Source organism: Triturus cristatus, chromosome 6 (genome assembly GCF_964204655.1).
Source record: "Triturus cristatus chromosome 6, aTriCri1.1, whole genome shotgun sequence".
Taxonomy (NCBI): domain Eukaryota; kingdom Metazoa; phylum Chordata; class Amphibia; order Caudata; family Salamandridae; genus Triturus; species Triturus cristatus.
Window position 1 is genome coordinate 1192021174 of NC_140589.1, and position 21456 is coordinate 1192042629.

Consider the following 21456-nt stretch of genomic DNA (forward strand, 5'->3'; position numbering starts at 1 on the left):
GGTGTTCTTTACAATGACTAAATACTGTTTTACCTGTTTTCTGTTTATGTAAAAACACTTCAAAACCCAGCATGAACGAAATGTGATAAAATGCATTTTCATCTGTTCCATATAGTGGCCTGGCTGTTGCTTTTGCGATTGGCTCCGCTCTTACTATATATAAATCTGCATGACCAACATATTTCTGGCTTATTGTTCAAGTCCATATGCAGCCATCTGTTCCCACATCTCTGTCACTTAGTAGTCCACCGATTTCTGCTGACTGATAAGGGAAGAACAGTGAATGCCAGGGAGGGCTACTTGCAGATTGGGTAAACTCACGGTTTATGAAGCAACTGCTACCTAATAGCAATGGTTATTTATGAATTTGTGAGGCAAGCAGGACATTGGGGTTGGCTCTTAATAATATATTACGTGGCGATTTGTAATCCAGTTTCTGTAGCGTTGTAAATAGCAGGTGTTGCTGTTACTCAATTTAACGGTGCTCTTTTTCATCATGTTCTGAAGGATGAAAGGTTATGTCAGCCCACCTGAAAACTGAACCTGCGAATTGGAGTTCAACGGTTATGATGGCTGAATGCTTAACTTACTGATCTAACTTACCTGCAGATTGGGAGGCCATTGGCTGATCTTGGGTATGGCTACCTTATTAGACACTGCTTGTTGTTTGGGCGACCATTTGGCTGATTTATCTATTGGCTGACTGTAGTAACTGCTGGTTGATTTTATGGATTCTTGACTTACTAACAGGAAATACTGTCTGATTGGGGTGGGGGTTTATTAACAACAGACTGAGTGGATCCTTGCTGCTTAAGGGATCCACAGACTGACACATGGATACTGGGTGATTAGGGTACTACTGATTATTCAAGTATCTATGATTTCAATATTTAATTTATTGACCTATACTTACAAAGTTTTTTTGATTTCACAGTAGACAAATGCACACAGTCAATGTTATATCATAACGGGTAAACATCAACTGCTTCCTCTAGGCAGGTTTTACCTGAGAGGCCTCTACTCCCTCAATGCAAGTAGGAAAGATGGCATTTCACCTTCTCTATTGTTTCACCTCAAGTTCTTGTCCTTTAGGAGGACATGAAAAACCATACCTCCCACAAAAATGTGTTTCACACAGTTTCACAATGACAGAATTACTTTGTTCGAAGTACTTCCGTCAGAAATGACTTTGCTGGAAGTACCTCCAGTAGATTGTAGCAAGGGTGTGTAAGCAAACAGAGACCAAATAGGGAACTTGAACTCAGGCCCTCCTTGTAAAAACAAAGAAGCGAGGATGAGAGGCGAGGTCCTGGACATCCTAGCTCATTATTGCAAGATATTGGCCATGAATGCTTAGTTTCATGCCACTTATATTTGATATGTTGATAGGGACAGACCAGGACAGATTTTCATATGGCTGGGTCCAAACTGAGGTGACATGGTGGCAAAATAACGATGGATAGGGATGGAGCCCAACATTAAGACTTTCTGTTCCTAAGGCCTGACTCTTTCTGAACAGCTTGATGCCTTAGTGTAGAAAAGTGGGAAGACCCTTAGTGCAGAAAAGTGGGAAGACCCCACCTTCTTCTCCTACTTCATCGGCAGCTGATCAAAATCTTAAGCAATGCTTAGATTTTGGTGGAGGTTTATTGATCAGTGAGTGACAGGAGCTGTTTATCTGTTTACCCACTTGCTAGGTATGATACTAACAGAGAAGGAGGGCCAAACCCTTGTCCCTTCAATAAAAGGCACATTTGATCATAGCAAGTAGACCCATTGAAGATAAATACAGATATTATTTCTAGTCTGTGCAACATCTTAATATTTTTTCGGGGAAGAAAACTTGCCTGATAGGCCCCTTTGGCCTCAGAAGACAGCAGACATGATGGCCTTAGTGTTAGCTAGGGATAGGCGCCCTTTTAAACCTTTCCAGCTGAACTACACTGATAAAAGATACAATTAAAGAGAGCAAATATGCAAAAATGAGGCTATGTGTGGTTATGATACAAGTGGGAGGCGCACAGAGATAATTACATTTAATACATTAGGATGGTAACAAAATATGCCACACATATCCTGCCGACCATGCATTTTCACTTAAAACTGAGCAGAAAATCAGCAAATGGAAGGAGCATGGGTGGCACAACTCTTGACAATTACTCAAAAATATGGTAAACAGATATTTTATTGAGATCCCAGCCTCATAGTGCAGTGAACAGAAGATATGCGAATGAGACATTTACAAGTGATGTCAAATGTACTGTATGAGTTGTGCGCTGAACACCCTGTTTAAACTGCCTCATCCATCAGGAGCATTGGCAAATGAACAAACAAGCATTGGCATAGCCAATCAGTCTCTCCAATGGTTGTGCCTAATAAGGGCTATGCAAGAAGCACTTAATATTTACACTATTTCAGTTTGGTTGACCTGTAAAAATTGTTCCTTGCATAAAACGCTGCACATTGGTGTCACTTCATATATGAAAAGCGCCTTTATATTCCAACAAATATGTTTAAACACTGACTAGAGAAGGGCTACAACACCCAGAATGGAGAAGGGAGTAGTTTTCATTCTTGGAATCACACTTTTAGTCTAAGACTGGAATAGTCTCCTACCAGGTCACGTGTGAAAATACAATCAGAGTGACGAGATATTTAAGGTCACGGAATCCACCTCTGATCAGCCTGTGGATGCTTAGAACCTGGTAAAAAGGGAAGAATGTTTAATGTGCACGGTGGGAAAAAAAAACATCCCTGAGGTGCATGGGACTGAATGCGTTGCAGCAAAATCTGGTGCGCAATCACCTCAGGAGAAAAGACAGCAGTCGGAAAGATGTCTGCTCACAGAGAGGGTGAAGGAGGAGTGCTTTGTCAGTCAGGGCTCATTGGGGACCATGGAGCACTCCTAGACACCCATGGATGGCGTCCAGTTTGGTGGCCATGAGATCGAACCCCACCACACCTGCTCAGCCGTCTCCGTCTGGGCCTCCAGCACACGGCGTTGGAAGGTTGTGTGTTGTTACTGGGGGTTTTGGGAGACTGCTGGGGCCGTGGGTGCCTCCTACTGGGTGGTTTGGATGGTGGGTGAGGTCTCCTCGATGCAGCTGGTCAGCCCTGATCCTGGAGGTGAGTCGCAGATGATGTCAATGATGTCTAGGAGGGCTTGTGCGTCGATGCTGGGGTTGTCCTACTCGTCATCAGTGAAGAGTGGTGGGGACTGCTCTGCAGGGGGTGTTGGCGGTGGCCCTGCAATGTGAAGGGCGGATGGTGTCCACATGTGTGTAGCCGCATGGTTCATGTTGACATTCAGACAGCATGGCATTGTACATTGTGACAGTCGATAGCTCTGGGCGATAACCCAGAGTCATTGAGGGTATGCACTGTGCTCTGCTTGATTGTGCATGTGTGCCATCGTGGCCATCTCCACCCGTCCCCCCAGTACCTGGTGGTCACTCACCCTGGTGCGGGTGTGTTGTGTGTGTCCTGTCGAGCAGTGTTCGGTCCCCCTTCTCCTGCCACAGTATCCACACTGATGACTGTCGACACCAGCTCCTCTATGTCATCCAGCATGAGCTGTGGCGCAGGGCCCCCACCTCAAGTCTGCATTGCTGCCTTCTGGTTGGTTGCAAGTTTCTCCTTGGTCTTCCGCTTGATGTCATTCCATCGCCCCTTGACCTTGTCCATTGTCCTCTTGTGCTCTCCAACAGCATTCACCTTGTCCACGATGTCCCGCCTTATTCCAGTTTTGGTGCCCAATGACATGTTGGAGGTGACAAACAGTGGTTGATGGTGTTCCATCATCTCCGTGACTATGATCCTGTTCGCCTGCAGACTGAACTTCATCTTCCTCTTCTTCTTGTCCTTGCCCTTCCCTGGTCCCGGGTTAGTCGTCCGGGGTGCTTGTGGGGTTGCGCTCGTCCTCTGCACCTGCTCTACTTTTATGGTGATTTTTCCCACCTGCCAGTTGTGTGTTGCAGGCCTGGCACTGCTTATCGCTGATTTCCTCATAGCGCTTTGGCCCATCGCAGGCTTTTTTGTGTTGTGGTTTGTGTTTTTATCTCCATCGAGGTGGTTGTATCGCAGACATTGTCCGCGGCTTCTGCAAACTATCGCATGGTACCACCTTGTTGTGAATTCCACGTTGACACAGGGTTATTTTCCCGCAATGGGCTGCGATGTTGAGAGTTGCATTAAGATACTCTTGTGGGAGTTATCACACGTTCTTGTGAATATACCCCTCGGGTAGGCAGTTGCACCAGTCAGGTACATCTGGAAACCACAAGCTGAGTGTACATATGTATTAAATAAGTGTATGAAGACATCACCATTCACAAAGCTGCAGGATCAGAGAGGGCACGTCTTACTCAATACAAACTTGTTTTGAAATACTTGTCAATAATTGAAAAAAATGATGCCAGTAATGAAATATACAACTAGGCTGTGAACTCCTTCCTCCTGAATTTGTAACTGCACGTTTGTTGTATTCTTGCTGCTATAGTTTAATTTGTGAGGTCAGAGCAGCAACGTAATTCAGAATGCAGCACTCCGCTAGAAGTCATCTCACAATACTTGGCAATAATTGAAAAAAATGGTGCCAGTAATGAAATACACAACTAGGCCACAAACTACTTCCTGCTGATTTTTTAACTGCACACTTGTTACATTTTTGCTGCTGTCGTTTATTCTGTGAGGTTTCAGCAGCGACGTAATTCAAAATGTAGAACTCTGCCTGAAATCGTCTTACATATTCATAACTAAGGCAGAATAGAATCAGGATAATGCAAAAGTCAATCATAATTTGTAATGTAAGTTGTTTCACATAAGAACTTCAACAAGACCCCGACTCACCCAATCTGCTCCCCTCCAATGCGTCCTTCTGTTTTAAACCTTTTTTAATTACAGAAGAACATCCACCGAGGATCCTGCCCAGTAGGGAGCTGCTGAAGCAGAGCACCGCAAAGCAGAGCACCACTAAGCAGCAGGCCAGGATAAGCTGCAACAGGCTGAGCGACAGCTGCAGCCTTGCTGTCAGCAGCTGTGTAGAGGTGTGGTGCTAGGACAATGGGAGAGGGCAGCTCTGGAGGTCTCCGGCACAGGAGGAGGTAGCCGTGGCTGCAGCCTCTGTGGGTGCAGCTTGGGTCAAATAGGATCATGGCAGCGGCACGGGATTTGAAAAAATGAAAAATAGAAATGGTGCTTGTCAGTAATGAAAACACCAGCACTCCTAACGTGTGGCGAGACTGGTCACCCCATTTAAGAAATAAGAAAATAGTCCCGAAACAATGGATAAAAATGGCCTCTGTGTATTGTTAGACCTAGCACCTTGGAGTGGGTCTCCTTTCCATTTTTTGCCTCATGTGTTTTTGCTGGTGTTAGATGCTTTGGGGACTGGTCCACTGCTATCCAGTGCCACAGTGCAAGTGCTCCCTATTGTAAATTGATGTTTGGATTAGTGATTCCATGATTGGCTGATTTGGTTTACTTGTCAGACCCTAGTACAGTGCACCAGGAGTGCCCAGGGCTGGTAATCCAAATGCTGCTAGTGGGCTTGCAGCACTGGTTGTGCCACCCACAGAAGCAGACTGTTAAAGTGTGTCTAAGGCTTGCCATTGCAGAGCCTGTGTGCAGTCTGGTACTACCATGCTGACTGGGCAAGTGCACCCACTTGCCAGTCCCTAAACCTTCCCTTTCCTTCACATCAGACACCCCTATGGTAGGCCCAAGGGCAGGGTGCATTGTAAGTATAAGGTAAGACATGCCCTGGTGTGTGTGGCATGTTCTAATAGTGAATTACAGCCATTTTTGTTTTTTCACTATTGCAAGGCTATCTGTTCCCCATAGGCCAGAATGAGCAGTTTGATTATTACATCTTATAATCCTAACTGACTCAGGGAACTAGGTAGAAATTCGAGTTTAGGATTCCTGAACTCAGAATGATAAAATGCATCTTTTAGTGAAGTTGGTTTTAACCTTCTGTGTTTGAAAATACCACTTTTAGAAAGTAGGTATTTTCTTGTCTTACCATCCAAGCCTGCCTCTGCTAGGTTGTGTATTCCTTGTCTGGAGTTTGAGTGACAGGGGCTGGGGGATTCCAGGAGACAGGGTAAGTCAGCATAGGGCTGAATAGAGAGATCTACATGCGGATGAGAGGGATGAGTTGCACCTGGGACCTGAAAAGGGCTGGGCCTTCCCTCCACAATGCTGACTCCACCTCCTGTGGTGTGTCTGATGTCCCTGCCCTGCACTGAGAAAGGAAAGAAGGAGTCATGTAAACAGAGTGCTCCAGGAATGACCAGAACTGGTTTGGACTAGGCAAAGGCCTCTCTGCCTTCCGAGAACAAAGAGAAACTGTGTATAAAAAGGGGGACCCAGACCCCAGAATTTTAGATCACTTTTGGGAAACAAGAAGAAACCTTTGCTAAGGAGAGGAACCAGAGAGACTGAGGAGAGACTATCCCTAAGCTTGAGGGATTGGCCTGCAGTGGTTGCCTAACTGCCAAAGAGAGGAGAAAGGAACTTTGTGTGTACTTTATTCAACTTGTGAAAGATCTCCATGGGCTTGAGAAAGAGCTTTCCTCCTGCTGAAGTGTCAGGGACAACAGACTTCAACCACCAGCTCCCCAAGAGTTCTTTGGAAGTGCCTGTAGTTGTGTTGGGCTTTCTGATGGACTTGCATGTTGAAAGAAGGTGGAAGCGCGACTCACAAAGAAGAAGCGTGTCGTCGCCGTAGCCACTGTTGTCGCATCACTGAACAAGGGTGTCGCCGCTGTAGCTGTCGCATCACATCGGAGAAGCACCTCGCATCACCGGAGAAGCGTGCCGCTGCAGCCGCTGTTGTCGCTTCACTGAACAAGGGTGTCGCCACTGTAGCTGTCGCATCACACCGCAGAAGCATCTCGCATCACTGGAGAAGCGTGTCGCAGGGCCTCATTCGCGGCTCAGAAGAATCGTTGAGTCGCCGCACGGCCATCGGGCATGCATGCATCGTGTCGCAACAAGAAGAAGATGCCATCTTTGTTTCATTGCAACAGATCTTCTTCACATCACGGTGTTGCGGGCCGCATCACCATGGAAGCACAGTAAGAAACCGACGCATCACCTTTCCTGCGTGTAAGGAACCGACACATCACCTTCCCTGCAACACTTTTGTTGTATAGCGTTACGCATCCAAAGGTAGATTGAACTCAAAAAGTCGCATTTTAATAGCTAAAGAAAACTGAGCTAATTCTACCATTTAAGTACAGCATTGTGGATTTCTGTTGTTTGTGGTCTTGTGATAAGTCTATATAAAGAGTACTTATTTTTTATATAAAACTTGTGTGGTGTCCATCTGTAGTGTTGTCACTTGATTACTGTATGTGTTCACAAATGCTTTACACACTGCCTCTGAGATAAGCCTGCCTGCTCATGCCAAGCTACCAAGGGGGTGAGCAGGGGTTATTTTAGGAGTGTACCCCCTTATCCTGACTAGACGCAAGGGCCCCTATTTGGACAAAGTTACCTATCTCTGCCAACTAGAGACCCCCAAATCTAACATGTATGTTTAGGAGTAGCTGGCTGGTGCTCTCAGGGAAGGCTAAACACCGGAAGAGGCATGCAGCATGTATGCCCCTAACAAATGGGGAGAACGAATATTGGAGCTATGATGGTGCCAGCAAATGGGATGCCTATGGGAGGGCTGTAAGCCCACAAAGTATATTCAGCATGTCCCTTGGAGACAGCACATGCGCGCTATCTAGAGCTGAGACCTAAAAAGAGGACAAGAATATGAACCAATCAGGGCTGCCCAGGGAACCAGATCCCGCAATACACAACCCTGGGGGTTCTTTATAACAAGCTGTACAAGGAATGTCTTAAATAACTGTACCCCTGTTGATACAGCAAAAGCTTTTGTTCTAATTGTTAGGGGGACGCTCATTTCTCATTTTGGCCCATGAAGCAGATATCACACATACAATAGGTGAGTATGCTGAACTGTGTGTAACAATAGCTGGCTTTCCATGATGCAGCTACAGCAAGTCATTCACTTGCTTGCTCCTTTCAATTTATGTACTGTTCAGCCTTGCTTCATCTCTTCATACACTTAGGAATATACAGATGATAAATAAAACACCCGTAGGTACAAAACTTGAGCCCACATTTACTAAAAATAGCATGCACAATCATGCAACACACAGTGTAAAATTGTGTTGCATCATGTGAGTGTCCATGCATTCTTTAGTAAATGTGGTCTTAAATAACCTAAGATGCAAAAAGACCATACTTCAATGTGACATAGCTGCTCTGCAGTTTCAGCTTTTCTGCCAGTTTTTTCTGTTGTTTGTGGCATGCAAATACATGATCTTTTAACAATGTTAATTTTGGTTTAGTGGTCTTGTTCGGAAACCTTAGGAATTATTATACATTGTAGTGTGTAGAGTACCCCCATTTCATATGATTTGAGAAAGTGGTTTGTGAAGATAAGTGAAACAGTGATGCTATTTATATTTTATCACAGGTTAATCTTAAACAGGATCCACAATTCAAGAAGTCTGTATGAGAAGGAGAATACATGTCCAAATGTGTCATTCTAGATCAAAGAAGAATCAAGAACCTGATATGTTTTTTTGGTTGCATCTGAAGATCAAGAAAAAGCTGAGAAAAAGGGTGCCCAAGATAGAGTCTGAACCCATCCCCTTCCTGTTCCTCGTTCATAATTAAGTGACGTCAATTAAGAGAGACCACACCATCAGCTCATATGTTGGAAGGAAATGAATTGTTTTAACAGTTATGGATGGCTTGTTCTATTGTTGGATAAGTAAAATACACATGATTTGCCATGCTGTCTACAGAAAGGGGCACAGGGCAAAGAGCAAATGGCTTGCATCAATTATTCTATTCTATAAATGTTTGCCCACGCCCTGTACTTACAACACAGAGGAGAGTAGGTTTCAGGATATGGCACTTGGGCATGTTTTTATTTTATGTAAACATGACATGGCATTGGAAGAGTTACAGGCAGGTGAATAAATTAATGCATTGAGTTTGATGGCAAGCTGTTATTATATAAAACTAAAATCATGTTCATCGGCGGCCTCTCCATAAGGGCAGAGGAGTGCTTCCCCCCGTCACCACCCGCAAATAAAACAATTATAAAATCGTTTTTGAACCGGTTTTATTTTAATCTCCCTGGGCATGCCCTTGGGACTCTGACGTGTCTTGGGGGCAGGTACAGGGGGATGGCACTGTGGTGGGGGAGTAATAGTGCACTCCCTTGTCCCTTCACTGTGCATGAGGTGTTTGGCCAGCCGTTTTAGGCGGGCCAAACATATCGTGTGCAGTGAAGCTTTCTCCAGCCCCAGATGTGTTGCTGGGGCTGGAGAAAAGAGGCACAGACTCCCAGTCTGCCTGGGAGCGCAAAGTCATAGTGCTCAGACCAATCCTGATGCTTCTTTCCTGCAGCATCGTGATTGGCTGCAGTGCAGTCTGGGAGCTTGTCCCAGAAGCAGGAAGGGCCATTGGAGCGGAAGGCGGTGATCAGGTAAGTTTATTTATTTTGTCCCCCACGATTCCCTCCCCCCAAAGCTTCCACCTGCAGCCCGCCTGCCACTTTGGCAAGGGACAGGCCGCTGCTGACCATGTTAAAACTGATTCTAAAAAAAAAAAACGAACCCCAGAAGTGACTGTATTGGACAGAAAATTCAGTTTCTATTAAATATTGCTGTTTGGTTTCTGAAATAGTGACACAACCTGAACAATACCTGCTAGCGAAATATAGAAAAATAAAAGACCTTTAGATTTACTAGGCCTGGGAAGAATTTTAATTACACCAGAGTAAGTGCCCATGGCAGCCAGAGGGTCCTTGCTAGTTTTGCCATCTTCTGCAAAAACTGGGGCTGAAGATAAACACACTAAAGACCAAATTTATGGTCTTCAACTCAGCCAAAACCTCCAGTCCAAACCCTTCTTTAAATGGCACCTTTCTTGAGGGGGTGTCTGTTTTTGACGACCTAGGTGTTACTCTGTCAGAAACATTTGAATGGGACCCGTAATTGGCTAAAGCAAGCCCGAAGTTAGCTCAGATTGCAGGGGAATCGCAAAAATGTATAGAAACTCCTGTCACAACCCAGCTGGCCCTTAAGTGGAGATATATAAGGTGCAAGTTAGGGGCGCTACATTGTATGGGGCTGAGTTATGGTGGCTTGTGTACGTTATGGACCTATGTTGCAGAATGGGTAAACTTAGCTTATGGAGCAACCCTGAAGAATCGTGTCCGATAACTTCACCTTCAGAATTAATAAAAGCTTACAGGTTGCTCAAATTAGCAGATGTTCAGGGGGACTCGGCCTTAGGACACTCAACATCTAACTTCCTAAAGATTAAAGACGAGTATTGTACCGAGTCCTTTCTGGATGATATTCAACCCACCTCTGCAAGGAAACTATATAACTAGTTCAGACTAGGGTTGTTGCCGCTTCATGCTTTTACCATCACAGCCTTATCAGTTCCACTTAGCTGGATGTTGGCTATCAGAGTGACCAACAATCCTCACGATGTATTTTGATCAAATGTTTTGGTTAATGACTTTGTCCAATTTTGAATCTACTTTATTATTCTTTCAATTAGACACGAATTGTCTGACCTGTCATAGCAAGCCCTCCAATTATTGAATCCGGGAACTCTCCCAGTGAATTTAATCCACGAGGTATGTGAATACTTATAGCATACCGTATTTTTAAATGGTTTTAATCAGGACAACCTCCTCACACCCCCTTGTTTTAATGTTTCAGGTGTTTCAGTTAAGATCACCTTCCAGTCAGGTTGCCCCCTATTTGGTCCTGATGAAGACCCGCAAGGCCAAGGCTTAAAATCCCCCAAGGCCATCAAGACGGGTAGAAACGTCGACGCCCACCCTTTACTACCTGGGACACATTTACAGTCTTTCGTGCAAGACCATCAATGGGGTCATTTTTTGAATTATACTAATTTTGTATCCAATGAATGTGACCAGGTCACTTGGATTCTGGACGGTGAATTACAACCGATCCACATTGCCTGAAATTGATTAAATACTCTTACTACTATGTATCTTTCATTCCTTGTCCTATTCACGCACTTTTCAATCACTTTCCTTTGATGCACGTCTCTCCTTGGAGCAACCTCGTTCTGTCCTATGAATATTGCAAAAAATTGCCAAAAATAAACGTATGTATACCAGCTCACAGTGTTTTGGGTGTTGTCCTCTGTTGGATTGAATTACTTATTGAATATTGCGAGCCTTTGTTCTTAAAGAAAATTCCGTTTAGGCTCAGGATTAGCTAAATAATTGACTAAGCGAAATATATGTCTCAGATTTATTAATCATTGGTTAAGGACCACTGTTTTTGGTATCATTAATCCACCCAGGTCCTTTTTCCTTGGGTTACCCCATTTTTGTAATGTTTACCAACAAATGGTCAAAAGCCATTACCCTCGGATGCCCAGCTTGCAACTGTGGGGATGAGTCAGAGCTCCATGTCTTCTTTTTTTGTCCTGGCTATACACCAGCCAGACAGCGTTGACTCATCACACTGTCTGAACCTAGGATTTCCATGCACTGTGTGGCGGCGTTTAGAGTCCTGAAATATGACTCCCACCCACCCATTGTCTTTGCCGTATCCCGTTTTTTAAATTCAATGTGGCACAATCATAGGAGGTTGGTAAACATGGCACCACGTTGATACAAGCCCATAGCGCATGCAGCCTCCCTTCTTTTGAACTTTCTCTATGTTTTAACCATCAAGAATAGTGATGAATTGTAAATATGTACTGATAAGACTGTATATGCATATGTAGTGTTTATGGCCCTAATGGCTTTACACAGGGCAATTCACAGGGCAGCTGGTTGAGGATGGGGTGAAGGCCTGGACCCCTCGATCCTCCCACCCTATGCTTATTATGATGTATTTTAATGCCGCCAAATTTACAATTTCCATATGTGTGTTTTACTTGTATTTTTCTATGATAAGTGTTTCTATCCGTGCAGCGCGTTTTTTATCTTTTACTTTTTATGGTCTATATTGACCAAAATAAAGTTTGCTGGAATGGAATGGATTAATTTCGGTAATTCCGTGTTACTTTTTGACACGGATTTGCCAATAATTACGCAATTACTTTATATATGTTTTGCTGCATTTAGCGCAATCTCTTAGTTTAAAATGCATCCTCGTGTCCATTTTGGACACCAGGGTTCATTTTGCACTAAGGAAAATAGCCCTAAATGTCGGTAGCAGGTTGGGGGGAAATGTTTGCGCTAAGAAATAGCTCTAAATGCAGATTTACTCTCCTTGCCTAATTCAAGAGTAATCTCGCTGTTTTTTCAGGTAATTCCACATGATTACGCTACGTTGAATTATTCAAGTTAAGCCCACCCCTAATATTTACATAGCAGCAGCATCTGAGGTTTTTGATGTTTAATAGTTGTATTACTTCCATATGTTCCATGCTGTGTCTCCTGAGGTCTTGGTAGGGCTTGTAGTAAGAAATATAGTCCAGAGAGTTTATTTGAGTTAATATTATAATCTCTGCTTAAAGGGCTTTTTTGTTACTCAAAACCTTACCTGAATTCCTATGGGTCCTGTTTTGCCTGCTTTTGACTTGCTCAGTCCATAGCGTTGGGTAGCGCGAGGCGAGATCTGGAATGTAAAATGGCATTAAATGTTCAGTAGCATGTAGAAAAAGAACGCAGGGACCAAACGTGTGCTTCTTCACAGACATCACAAATTCCTACTGTTTAATGAATTACATGCTGATTCTACAGAGCAGACTGCCAATCTATCACAGAACTTCCTTCAACATTTTTTCAGCAAGAAATGATTGGGCCCACATATCTGGTTAACAATTCAGGGCGCGGTTCCAGTGCTAATAAAAAGATTCTAAACACATTTGTGCTTCTGTGAGTTTGCTCAGTGCCCATTCTGCTAATTTCTCAAAGTAGGTAAATCATCTAGCAAAATTAGCGTTTAGTGTAAATGCAAATTTGAAAGAAAAAACTTTAAGGCTAATATTCCCTCTAAAATGGACTCTGTGGCCAAGTCCCACAAGGACTCAGATCTGCAGATGTTCTCTCACAAGTCGTACAAAAGAATCTTGAGATAGATGGTGCCAAAATTAAATATGCAATAATAAAAAATTGAAATTGTTACTGCAACACAATTCGTCAGTGCTTCAACAGCTAGAGTTGCAAGTATGTCACACAGTATAATTGCAGCACTAACGCCAGTACACAAAATGTTGTCCACTAGGACACATTATAAGTTTTGAGATGTGGTATTTCTGCATGTTTGTTTGATAACCACTTGTTTTCAAGTTTTATCTGGTGTGAAATCCCACCCTTTATTAATGGGAGAGATTCTACACCCAGTAACACAGCGTACAGTAATATCATCTGCTTTTCAGGTCAAATTTTACACCTGCTAAAGAGACAAGAAATTCGGAAATATATATAAATGCCAGAGTAACTGCAGACACCACATATTATTCTTCATTTCAACCCTGAAACTCCTATTCATCTGGTAATAGGGTGGTGATACTACCAGTGGCGGCTCCTCCTCTAAGGCAGAGAAGTGTTGCCCCACTGCTTTGAAGCAGTGAAAGAAAGGAAAAATTAAATGATAATTACTTGATGTTATTATCATTTTATTTCGTCCTGTGGCAGCTTGGCGGGTGGAGCTGCTCGGATCACAGGGCAGGGCAGGGGGAGGAGTGGCGAGCACACTGAAGTTCGAATGACTCTTTGGCCAGCCCAGGGCTGGCCAAACAGTCATGCACACTTAGCATGTTCAACACCCAGGCTGCATTACATCCTTGGTGGCCAACATGCCTAGGCCCCCAGTCCCCATGTGAGTGTCGAACCACAGCACTCAAACCGATCACAATGCTGCATTGCAGTTTTGTGATTGGCACTGGGGAGCCTGGATGTGATTCCTGTTCTACGACTTTGGCCTGGCGCGGAGGAAAGACGACGTGGGAGAGATGCGGCAGGAAGGAAGTGTATTTATTTTAAAATATTTTTTAGAACCTCCCCCCTAAATCCCACATCCCCCCGCCATCCCAGATCCATGCCGGCCGCCACTGGATACTACGCAGTATTAATAATACCATGTTCCGATATTAAGTTAGCATTTTTACTAAGGACCTGCAAAGAGGTTCTAAATAATACAGTGATGTTTTGCTCACTAGATACTCCCTACAGTTTGTTATTTTAAACTGTTTTAGCACTCGGTTCATCATATTTCAGAATACAACTCATTATTGATTGTGTTTTTACACATTTGACACCCAAACAGATCCAGTTTGGAGCTTTGAGTTTTTCAGTATAAAAAAATCTACTTTGTACGAAGAAGTAGAACTATTTTATTAACTGAACTCTACATCAATCAGACTTCGGTCTAAGAGGACAAATTGTAGGGAATTTTGATTAGCAAAATATACAGGTCCTGCAAAATGTCAGCACATTTTGTTGATATGGGGAAAACAAGCAATTTGGCGTGGTTGATTTGGCAATTTGCCAAGTGCAAAAATACATTTTCAGCTGGTACACATATCAGTCTTTCTCAAAGTGATCACAGAAAGCGCTACTGTGCACTTGTAGGTACGCACACATCCTGCTGCAGAAGTGCCCCATCACGTGAACAAGAATGCTCAGTCACTTGTGCAACACATGTAATGGGACCCCAGGTAATATAGCGAACCCTCAGAGTTTAAAAAAGCTGCAATAACTTAGCCAGTTACTAGGGGTACCTCGAGTCAGACAAATGTTCTCGATGTAGCAGGCTGCAGTATTTTACATCATTACTAGAGTTCACTGAAGCCAGACACAAGTGCTTGTGCTGGAGCGGGTAATGCAAAATTTTGTATACCCACCCCATTTTGCATGTCATTTTATTAATTAGATTAATTAATTAATTATAATCGTACTCATGGTTTGGAGTGATGTGAAAATAACTAACCAACCTTATTAATGACCAAAGTACACGTGGGATTTGCATCTGCATGGCCTAATTAATTACGTGAATTAATATCCGTACGCATACTAATGATAGATAAATAGAACATTGCATGATATATGTTGCTTCAGTGATGTAGGTGTGATTCGTGCTTTATTTTGTAAGTATAACCAGCAATGAGTGTTGCTTTTGCTAGATAAATACATACACATATGGGTATTAGCGAGGGAATAACATTTAATTAGTCATTTCCATGTATTAATTACGTTTTTTTGTGTCTTTGCTTAAGTTGTCCATTATGGCCTGCCTAAAGATGGCCGACTTTGGTGCCTAACCCGACTGCCAACGCTGAACAAGGCTTGGGTGAAATGCGCCTGCGCTAAGATGAGCAACAATGGCCCCGTCCTGACCCCAGGCAAGATGTACTTACCAAGGCCACTGGGAGTGGTGCCAACGCTACAAACAAAAGACTTTACAAAAGAACCAGAACCAGCAAGTATGCTGACATCATGGACTAAACCTTATGGGAACAGAGAGGGTGATCCCTGATTGTCCAATGAGCGAACTCGGATGTCCAAAATTTGTTACTTTTTATCATCAATTTTACTATAAATTATGGTAGAATAGAGAGGTAATTAGATCCGACGGTCGCTCCTTCGATTTCCTGATGATATGCTGACGGAGAGGACGGTGACACTGCAGGACAGCTGTTAGCCCAATTCTCTGACGGACTGAATTAATGCCCAAATTCCTGGTGAACTTTACCTGCTAAATTGATGGGCATAGATTTGCGAGACTGCCAGATTTGACATACAGGACGACTTTAGCCAGAATAGGTAAATATGAATGGCAACTTGATCAAATGAATGATTTACTTTGCAATTTTAATATAAATTTGGATTTGAACATCTACAGAAATGAGTTGGGTTGTTTATTCATTGAAATGTGTTAATGTAAAGGTTAAATAGAGAATTAGGGTTTCACTAAAATCTGCAACTAACAGATCCATCCCGGTCTTGGGAGGATAATACCAAATGTGGAAGTCTAGGGCCTAATAAGTATAAGAAGGGTTTGTAGGTGTGTTGCTCATTAGGGTAAAGTGGTATCTTCCTCCCTCATTATTCAGCACTTAGGAGGATAATCGCCTCTTGCACGGACTAATGGTAAGTGTGTGTTGGTGTTATGGGCCCCACCAGCAAATGTATGAATAATGGTAAGTGTGTGAGATCATTTAGTCCGTGGCAGTAGATAGGGATTTTGCACTCTGCGCTGGATCAGTTTTTCTGGTAGCAGTATGATGGGTTGTTATTGTTTGGTTTAGTGATTATTGCTTGTACATTGCTTATTGATTTTGGTTAATGATTGGTATTGATTTATGTACTAACACTCTATGTTGAGTTACGTTGAGTTATACGTTGTATGCACGGCTTCTGGGATGTAGGAAGTCGGAAGGTTGTAACGGTTCCATAGTAGAGCAGAGGTGAGCGCTGCTCTCGGGAAAGACGGAATTGTTGTTGCCCTGTAGGTACACAGGGGAAACGTGCGACAATTGAAGTTGCACGGTGCATTGTCTGGGTTCGATTCGGTGCCATAGTCGTGTGTTGCCATTAGAAACGTTTTCTGTGTGAAAGAAGTGTGTATGATAGCGATGGATACCTGTGAAGTTCTGGTCTTAGGTACCAGGGATCCAACTGGCATTCCGATAACGCTTATCACTGGAAAGGTAATAGGTACTCTCTGAGCTTGTTAGAAGGACAAAGGAGAGGTAAGCGCTGCTTTGTTAACGCATGTCATAATTCTGTAGTAGAACAGACTGTTCGCTGTTCTCGGGAAAGGCAGGATTCTGTGTGAATGTGCTACATTTTCTTGTGTGAACGAGTGTGAATGCAAAGGCATTTGGGTTGATTGCGAAACTCTAGTTTTATTTCTCAGGAGCATTGGGTCTCCAACTATGTGTCTTAAATACTGGAGAAACAATTAGCTAATGCTTGTTAGAAGGGTGAAGTAGAGGGATGTGCTACTTTATCAACGGAAGTAATGATTCCGTAGTAGGGCAGAGGTAAGCGCTGCTCTCAGGAAAGACGGAATTCTCGTGAGAAAGGTCTTTTTGCTGTTCTTTGGTTAGCGAAGCGGACAATGGAGATGTTTCTATGTTGTTACTAACAGAAGTGTAGAAATCGAAACAAAAACGTACTGAGCGGTTTTGTAAAGGAGGGGTAAGCAGGAGCAGGAGCAGGAGCTGCCGCAGTGGCTGCTGACGTCAGAACAACCGCGCTGGGATTGGACAGTCGGTCAGAACTGTGAAACGCCCCGGATTGGTGCGTTAGTGTACGCCGTGCTAGGATTGGAGAAGAAACAGGGTGACGTAGACGCTCCTTATTGGTGCGTTAGTGTGAGTCGCGCTAGGATTCGAGGACTGTGACAGTGACGTGGACGCTCTGAATAGGTGCGTGAGTGTGAAGTCGCGCTGTGATTGGATAGATTAGCGGTACAGTTGTAAAGAGAGACTAGCGTTGCGCGAAAAGACAAGAAAATGTATTACGACCCTCCAGAGAAGGAGAAGAAGACCTGGTTAGGGAGAATTAAGAAGTGGTTTAAGAAAGATAAACCAGTTAAGACTAGGGAAGGACAGTTACTTCCTCCACCGAAAACCCCTGCATCCTTTATGATTGCGAAATATGGGTATCATACTTGTATTTGGTTGGATAACTGGGTGAGATACACCAAGGACGACGGAGTACTAGCTTTTCCAGAGCATGGTTCATTTAATTTGACTGTTTTAAGAAACTTGAGGGAAAAAATGACAAATTTGGAGCCAAGACCTAGACCGACACAGTTTGAGGCTTTAACCGAATGGGAAGACGAGATGCATGAACGAGAAAGAAACAGAAGTGATAGAGGCTATAGGTATTGGTTTGGAAGACCATACGGACATGAAACGCATAGTGACCGAATGAAAAGATGGCGAGATGCGAGCATGACTGAGGGTGTGTTCCCTGTAAGAACTGTAGGAGAGAATGAAGGTCGAAAGTGTGCAGAAAAGAGGCATAATTTGGAGTCGAGAGGGTATGGAGCGAATGAGTCTGAGGATGATGTTCTTGATGATATGTTTTACAAAAATCCACCGCCGTATAGACCAGAACCAGAAAAATTAAGTCCAAGTGCCCCAATGAGAGAAACAGTACGAATTATAAAAATAGAACCAGAATCCCTAAGCTTGAGAAAAAACAGTGATACCGGGGAAATAGAAAGAAGATCAGTAGGAAGAAAAGATGGAGAAAATTCCGTAGAATTAGCAAAAACAACCCTGGAATTAACTGAGAAAATAAGAGAATTGACCAAAAATCTAGAAGCAGTAACTGTTCCAGTAACAATAGGTCCAGTAATGCCTATTTTTGAAAAACAGAAGGACAGTGAGCATTTTTTGACAGTCCCTTACAGAAATAGTAACCCTGTAGAACAACCAAGAGTGAGACAGAATAAGAATCCATGGAGACAGACTATAAGTGTAATGGAACCGAATTTTACAAATAATCCATTTGTAGATCAGAATTGTACAGAGAGACGTATGACAATGATTGAGACAGTGTCAGAACCACAAAATGATTTTGGACATGGAAGTGTAGAAAAACCAGTAGGACCATCAACAGATGAGTTAAGTGAATGGTTAAGAAGCTTGCAGAGGAAAGACAAAGAATCCCAATCAATTGATGTGGCCAAGTTGCGAATGGTATTGGAAGAGTTAATCGTAGGGACTATCCCGACAGAAAAATTGAAAACCTATCAGGATGAAGAATTGTTATTTTCATGTAAAAGCGCAACCTGGCGAGCGAAAAACTTGCATGAAAGGTTAGAAGAAGTAGCAAACGAAATGGGTATTGATATTGAAAAGGTAAAAGCTTTGCAGAAACCTTATAGAGTAGAATTCACTGAAAAGGACATTGAGAACATGAACACCACAGGACGAATAGGTCAAATTAAGGATATAATCATTTTACTGAGAAAATGGGGAGACGTGGATAAATGGAGAAGCAGGTGGTATAGAAAACGTGACAATGCCTCAGATAAGACATTTTCAGCCTTTCCTGTAAGAGAAAAGGAGAAGGTAGTGACAGAATACCCCATGAGAGAGATTCCAGGAGGAGGATATGTATATGTCCCATGGACGAGACAGGATATTTTGTCATTTACGAATGACTTCCCTCGACTACGCGAAAAGCCCGTCGAGTGGTACAGACAGGTAGACAGATTTGTAAAATTGTCTAAAGTATTATGGATTGATTTGAATAGTCTGTTTGATATAATAGTACCAGCAGACCTATGGTCAGAGTGCAAACTGATGATAAACTGGCCAACTAAGGAATATTCAAGGGATCCTAAAACAGGAGTACCAGACCCCGAGGTAATGAAGAAGTATGAGCAGGTTATGGTATTTTTGAAAAATAAAGTGCCCCCCAAAGAAACAGACCGGGTAAAAATTGATCGAACACACCAAGAAAGTAAAGAGTCAGTACATGCGTACTATGAGAGGCTAATACAAGTTTTTAACCAGTTTAGCGGAGACGTGAATCTGAGTGAAAAGGATTTGAGCCATTTTGTATACAGATTTGTATATGGTTTACAACCAGAAATTGGTGATATGATTAAACAGCATACGGTAGACTGGCAAAACAAGAAAATAGATGAAGTATTGAGACATGCTAAATTCTTCAGTGATGAAATTGAAGCAAAACAGCGAAAGTTGAAGGAGAAGGCAATGTGGGCACAGGTAAAGTTAGCGGAAAGACAGGAAGCACAATTGGTGGAACAAGCAGGGACCAAGCCAAAATGTAATAATGGGAAGTACAAAGGGAACATTAAAGAAGCTAAAAAGAAATTCCCATGTCATAATTGCGGCAGGATAGGGCATTGGAAATCCGAGTGTAAGTTTCCTCCGAGTACTAACAATGAAAATCCATCATTGAACCCACAGGTGCAGCATGAGGTAAGTGGTTAACTGCAGCAACAGCAGCAAGTTGTTCCCCCACAGAATGAGGTGCCAAAGCCGCCTTTTCCACAGAGCAGAAACACACAGAAGTATAGTAGTGAATCGGGATTCTACAATGAAGAACAGGTAAATAAACTGCCGCACGCTAGCGCTGTTTCGCAGTATTGGCAGCAACATGATGAGAGTGACGCAGAAGAGGGCTATTGACGGTGCCGAAAGGAGGAAGAAGAGTGCGTACTTGGCGCAACTCTAGAAGTAGACCAGACAGGACCTTTTGTAGATGGGAGGGTAAATGATGAAAATATTACTTTTCTAGTGGATACTGGTGCTACTCGATCAACTGTTAGATCAGCTGATTTAAAGAATCTTCCTCTCTCGGATGAAACGATCCAAGTAGTTGGTGTGTCCAACAGGCAAATAAAGACCTACCTTACAGAACCAGTGAAGGTTAGCATAGGGAAATTTTCAGAAATGCACCGATTTGTGGTGTGTGACACCAGTCCTGTGAATTTATTAGGTAGGGACCTGTTGTGCAAGATGAATTGCACTATATTTTGTTCTCCGGATGGAATAACTTTTGAAACGCCAGATGATGATGTATTGTATAAAATGACCCTAGCTAACAGAGAAAGTGAAGTTACTGAAACATATGCTGTATTCAACCCTGATGAATTACCAAAAGAACTGAGAAACTCTGTAAAGGCAGAGGTTTGGGATTTCACTGGAGAAGATGTAGGACTAATGAGAAATGTAGATCCAGTCAAAATAACTGTGAAAGAAGGAGTAACGTATCCAAATGTTCCACAGTACAGATTGACACCTGAAATAATTGAAGGTGTAACTCCTATAATAGAGAAAACGATCAGACAAGGAATCCTGAGAGAAATAATGAGTAGTCCATGTAATTCACCGATAATGGAGCTGAAAAAGCCTAATGGGAAATTCAGGATAGTGCAAGATTTGAGAAAGGTGAACAAAGTTGTGGTATCATGTTGTCCCATTGTACCCCATCCATCAGTGATTTTGTATCAGATTCCCCATGATGCAGAATGGTACACAGTAATTGATCTGTGTCATGCTTTCTGTTCCATCCCATTGCATCACGACAGTCAGCAAATTTTTGCATTTCGTTTTGGTGAGCATATTTTGGCATTGTGCCGAATCCCACAGGGGTATACAGAGAGCCCCTCAATATTCAATTAGTTGTTCAAGAGATCTTTGGAGAGTCTAGAAATGCCAGAAAATTCTGTACTGGTGCAATATATTGACGACCTTTTGGTGGCGTCAAAGACACGTGAAGCCTGTGAGGTAGATACAATAGCCTTACTGAATCATTTGGCAGATGGAGGACTTAAAGTGTCACCTGCAAAACTACAGTTTTGTAAGAAGGAAGTGCAGTATCTTGGACACAATATTGAGAAAGGACTAAGGAAAATAACCATAGACAGAATCAGAATAATAAAAGGAATGAGAGCTCCCCTGACTCAAAGAGAAGTAAGAATG

General features: G+C 42.9%; 1 protein-coding gene across 4 annotated transcripts in view; it reads right to left on the minus strand.

Annotated features, from left to right (window-relative positions):
* The window catches only part of SMOC2 (SPARC related modular calcium binding 2), a 1475178-nt gene that overhangs the window by 615988 nt on the left and 837734 nt on the right, over nt 1-21456 (minus strand). For all 4 annotated transcript variants that reach the window (XM_085612111.1, XM_085612114.1, XM_085612113.1 and 1 more), the window contains exon 7: nt 12579-12653. In XM_085612111.1, coding sequence (XP_085468237.1) covers nt 12579-12653 — 75 coding nt within the window. The remainder of the gene's footprint in view (nt 1-12578; nt 12654-21456) is intronic.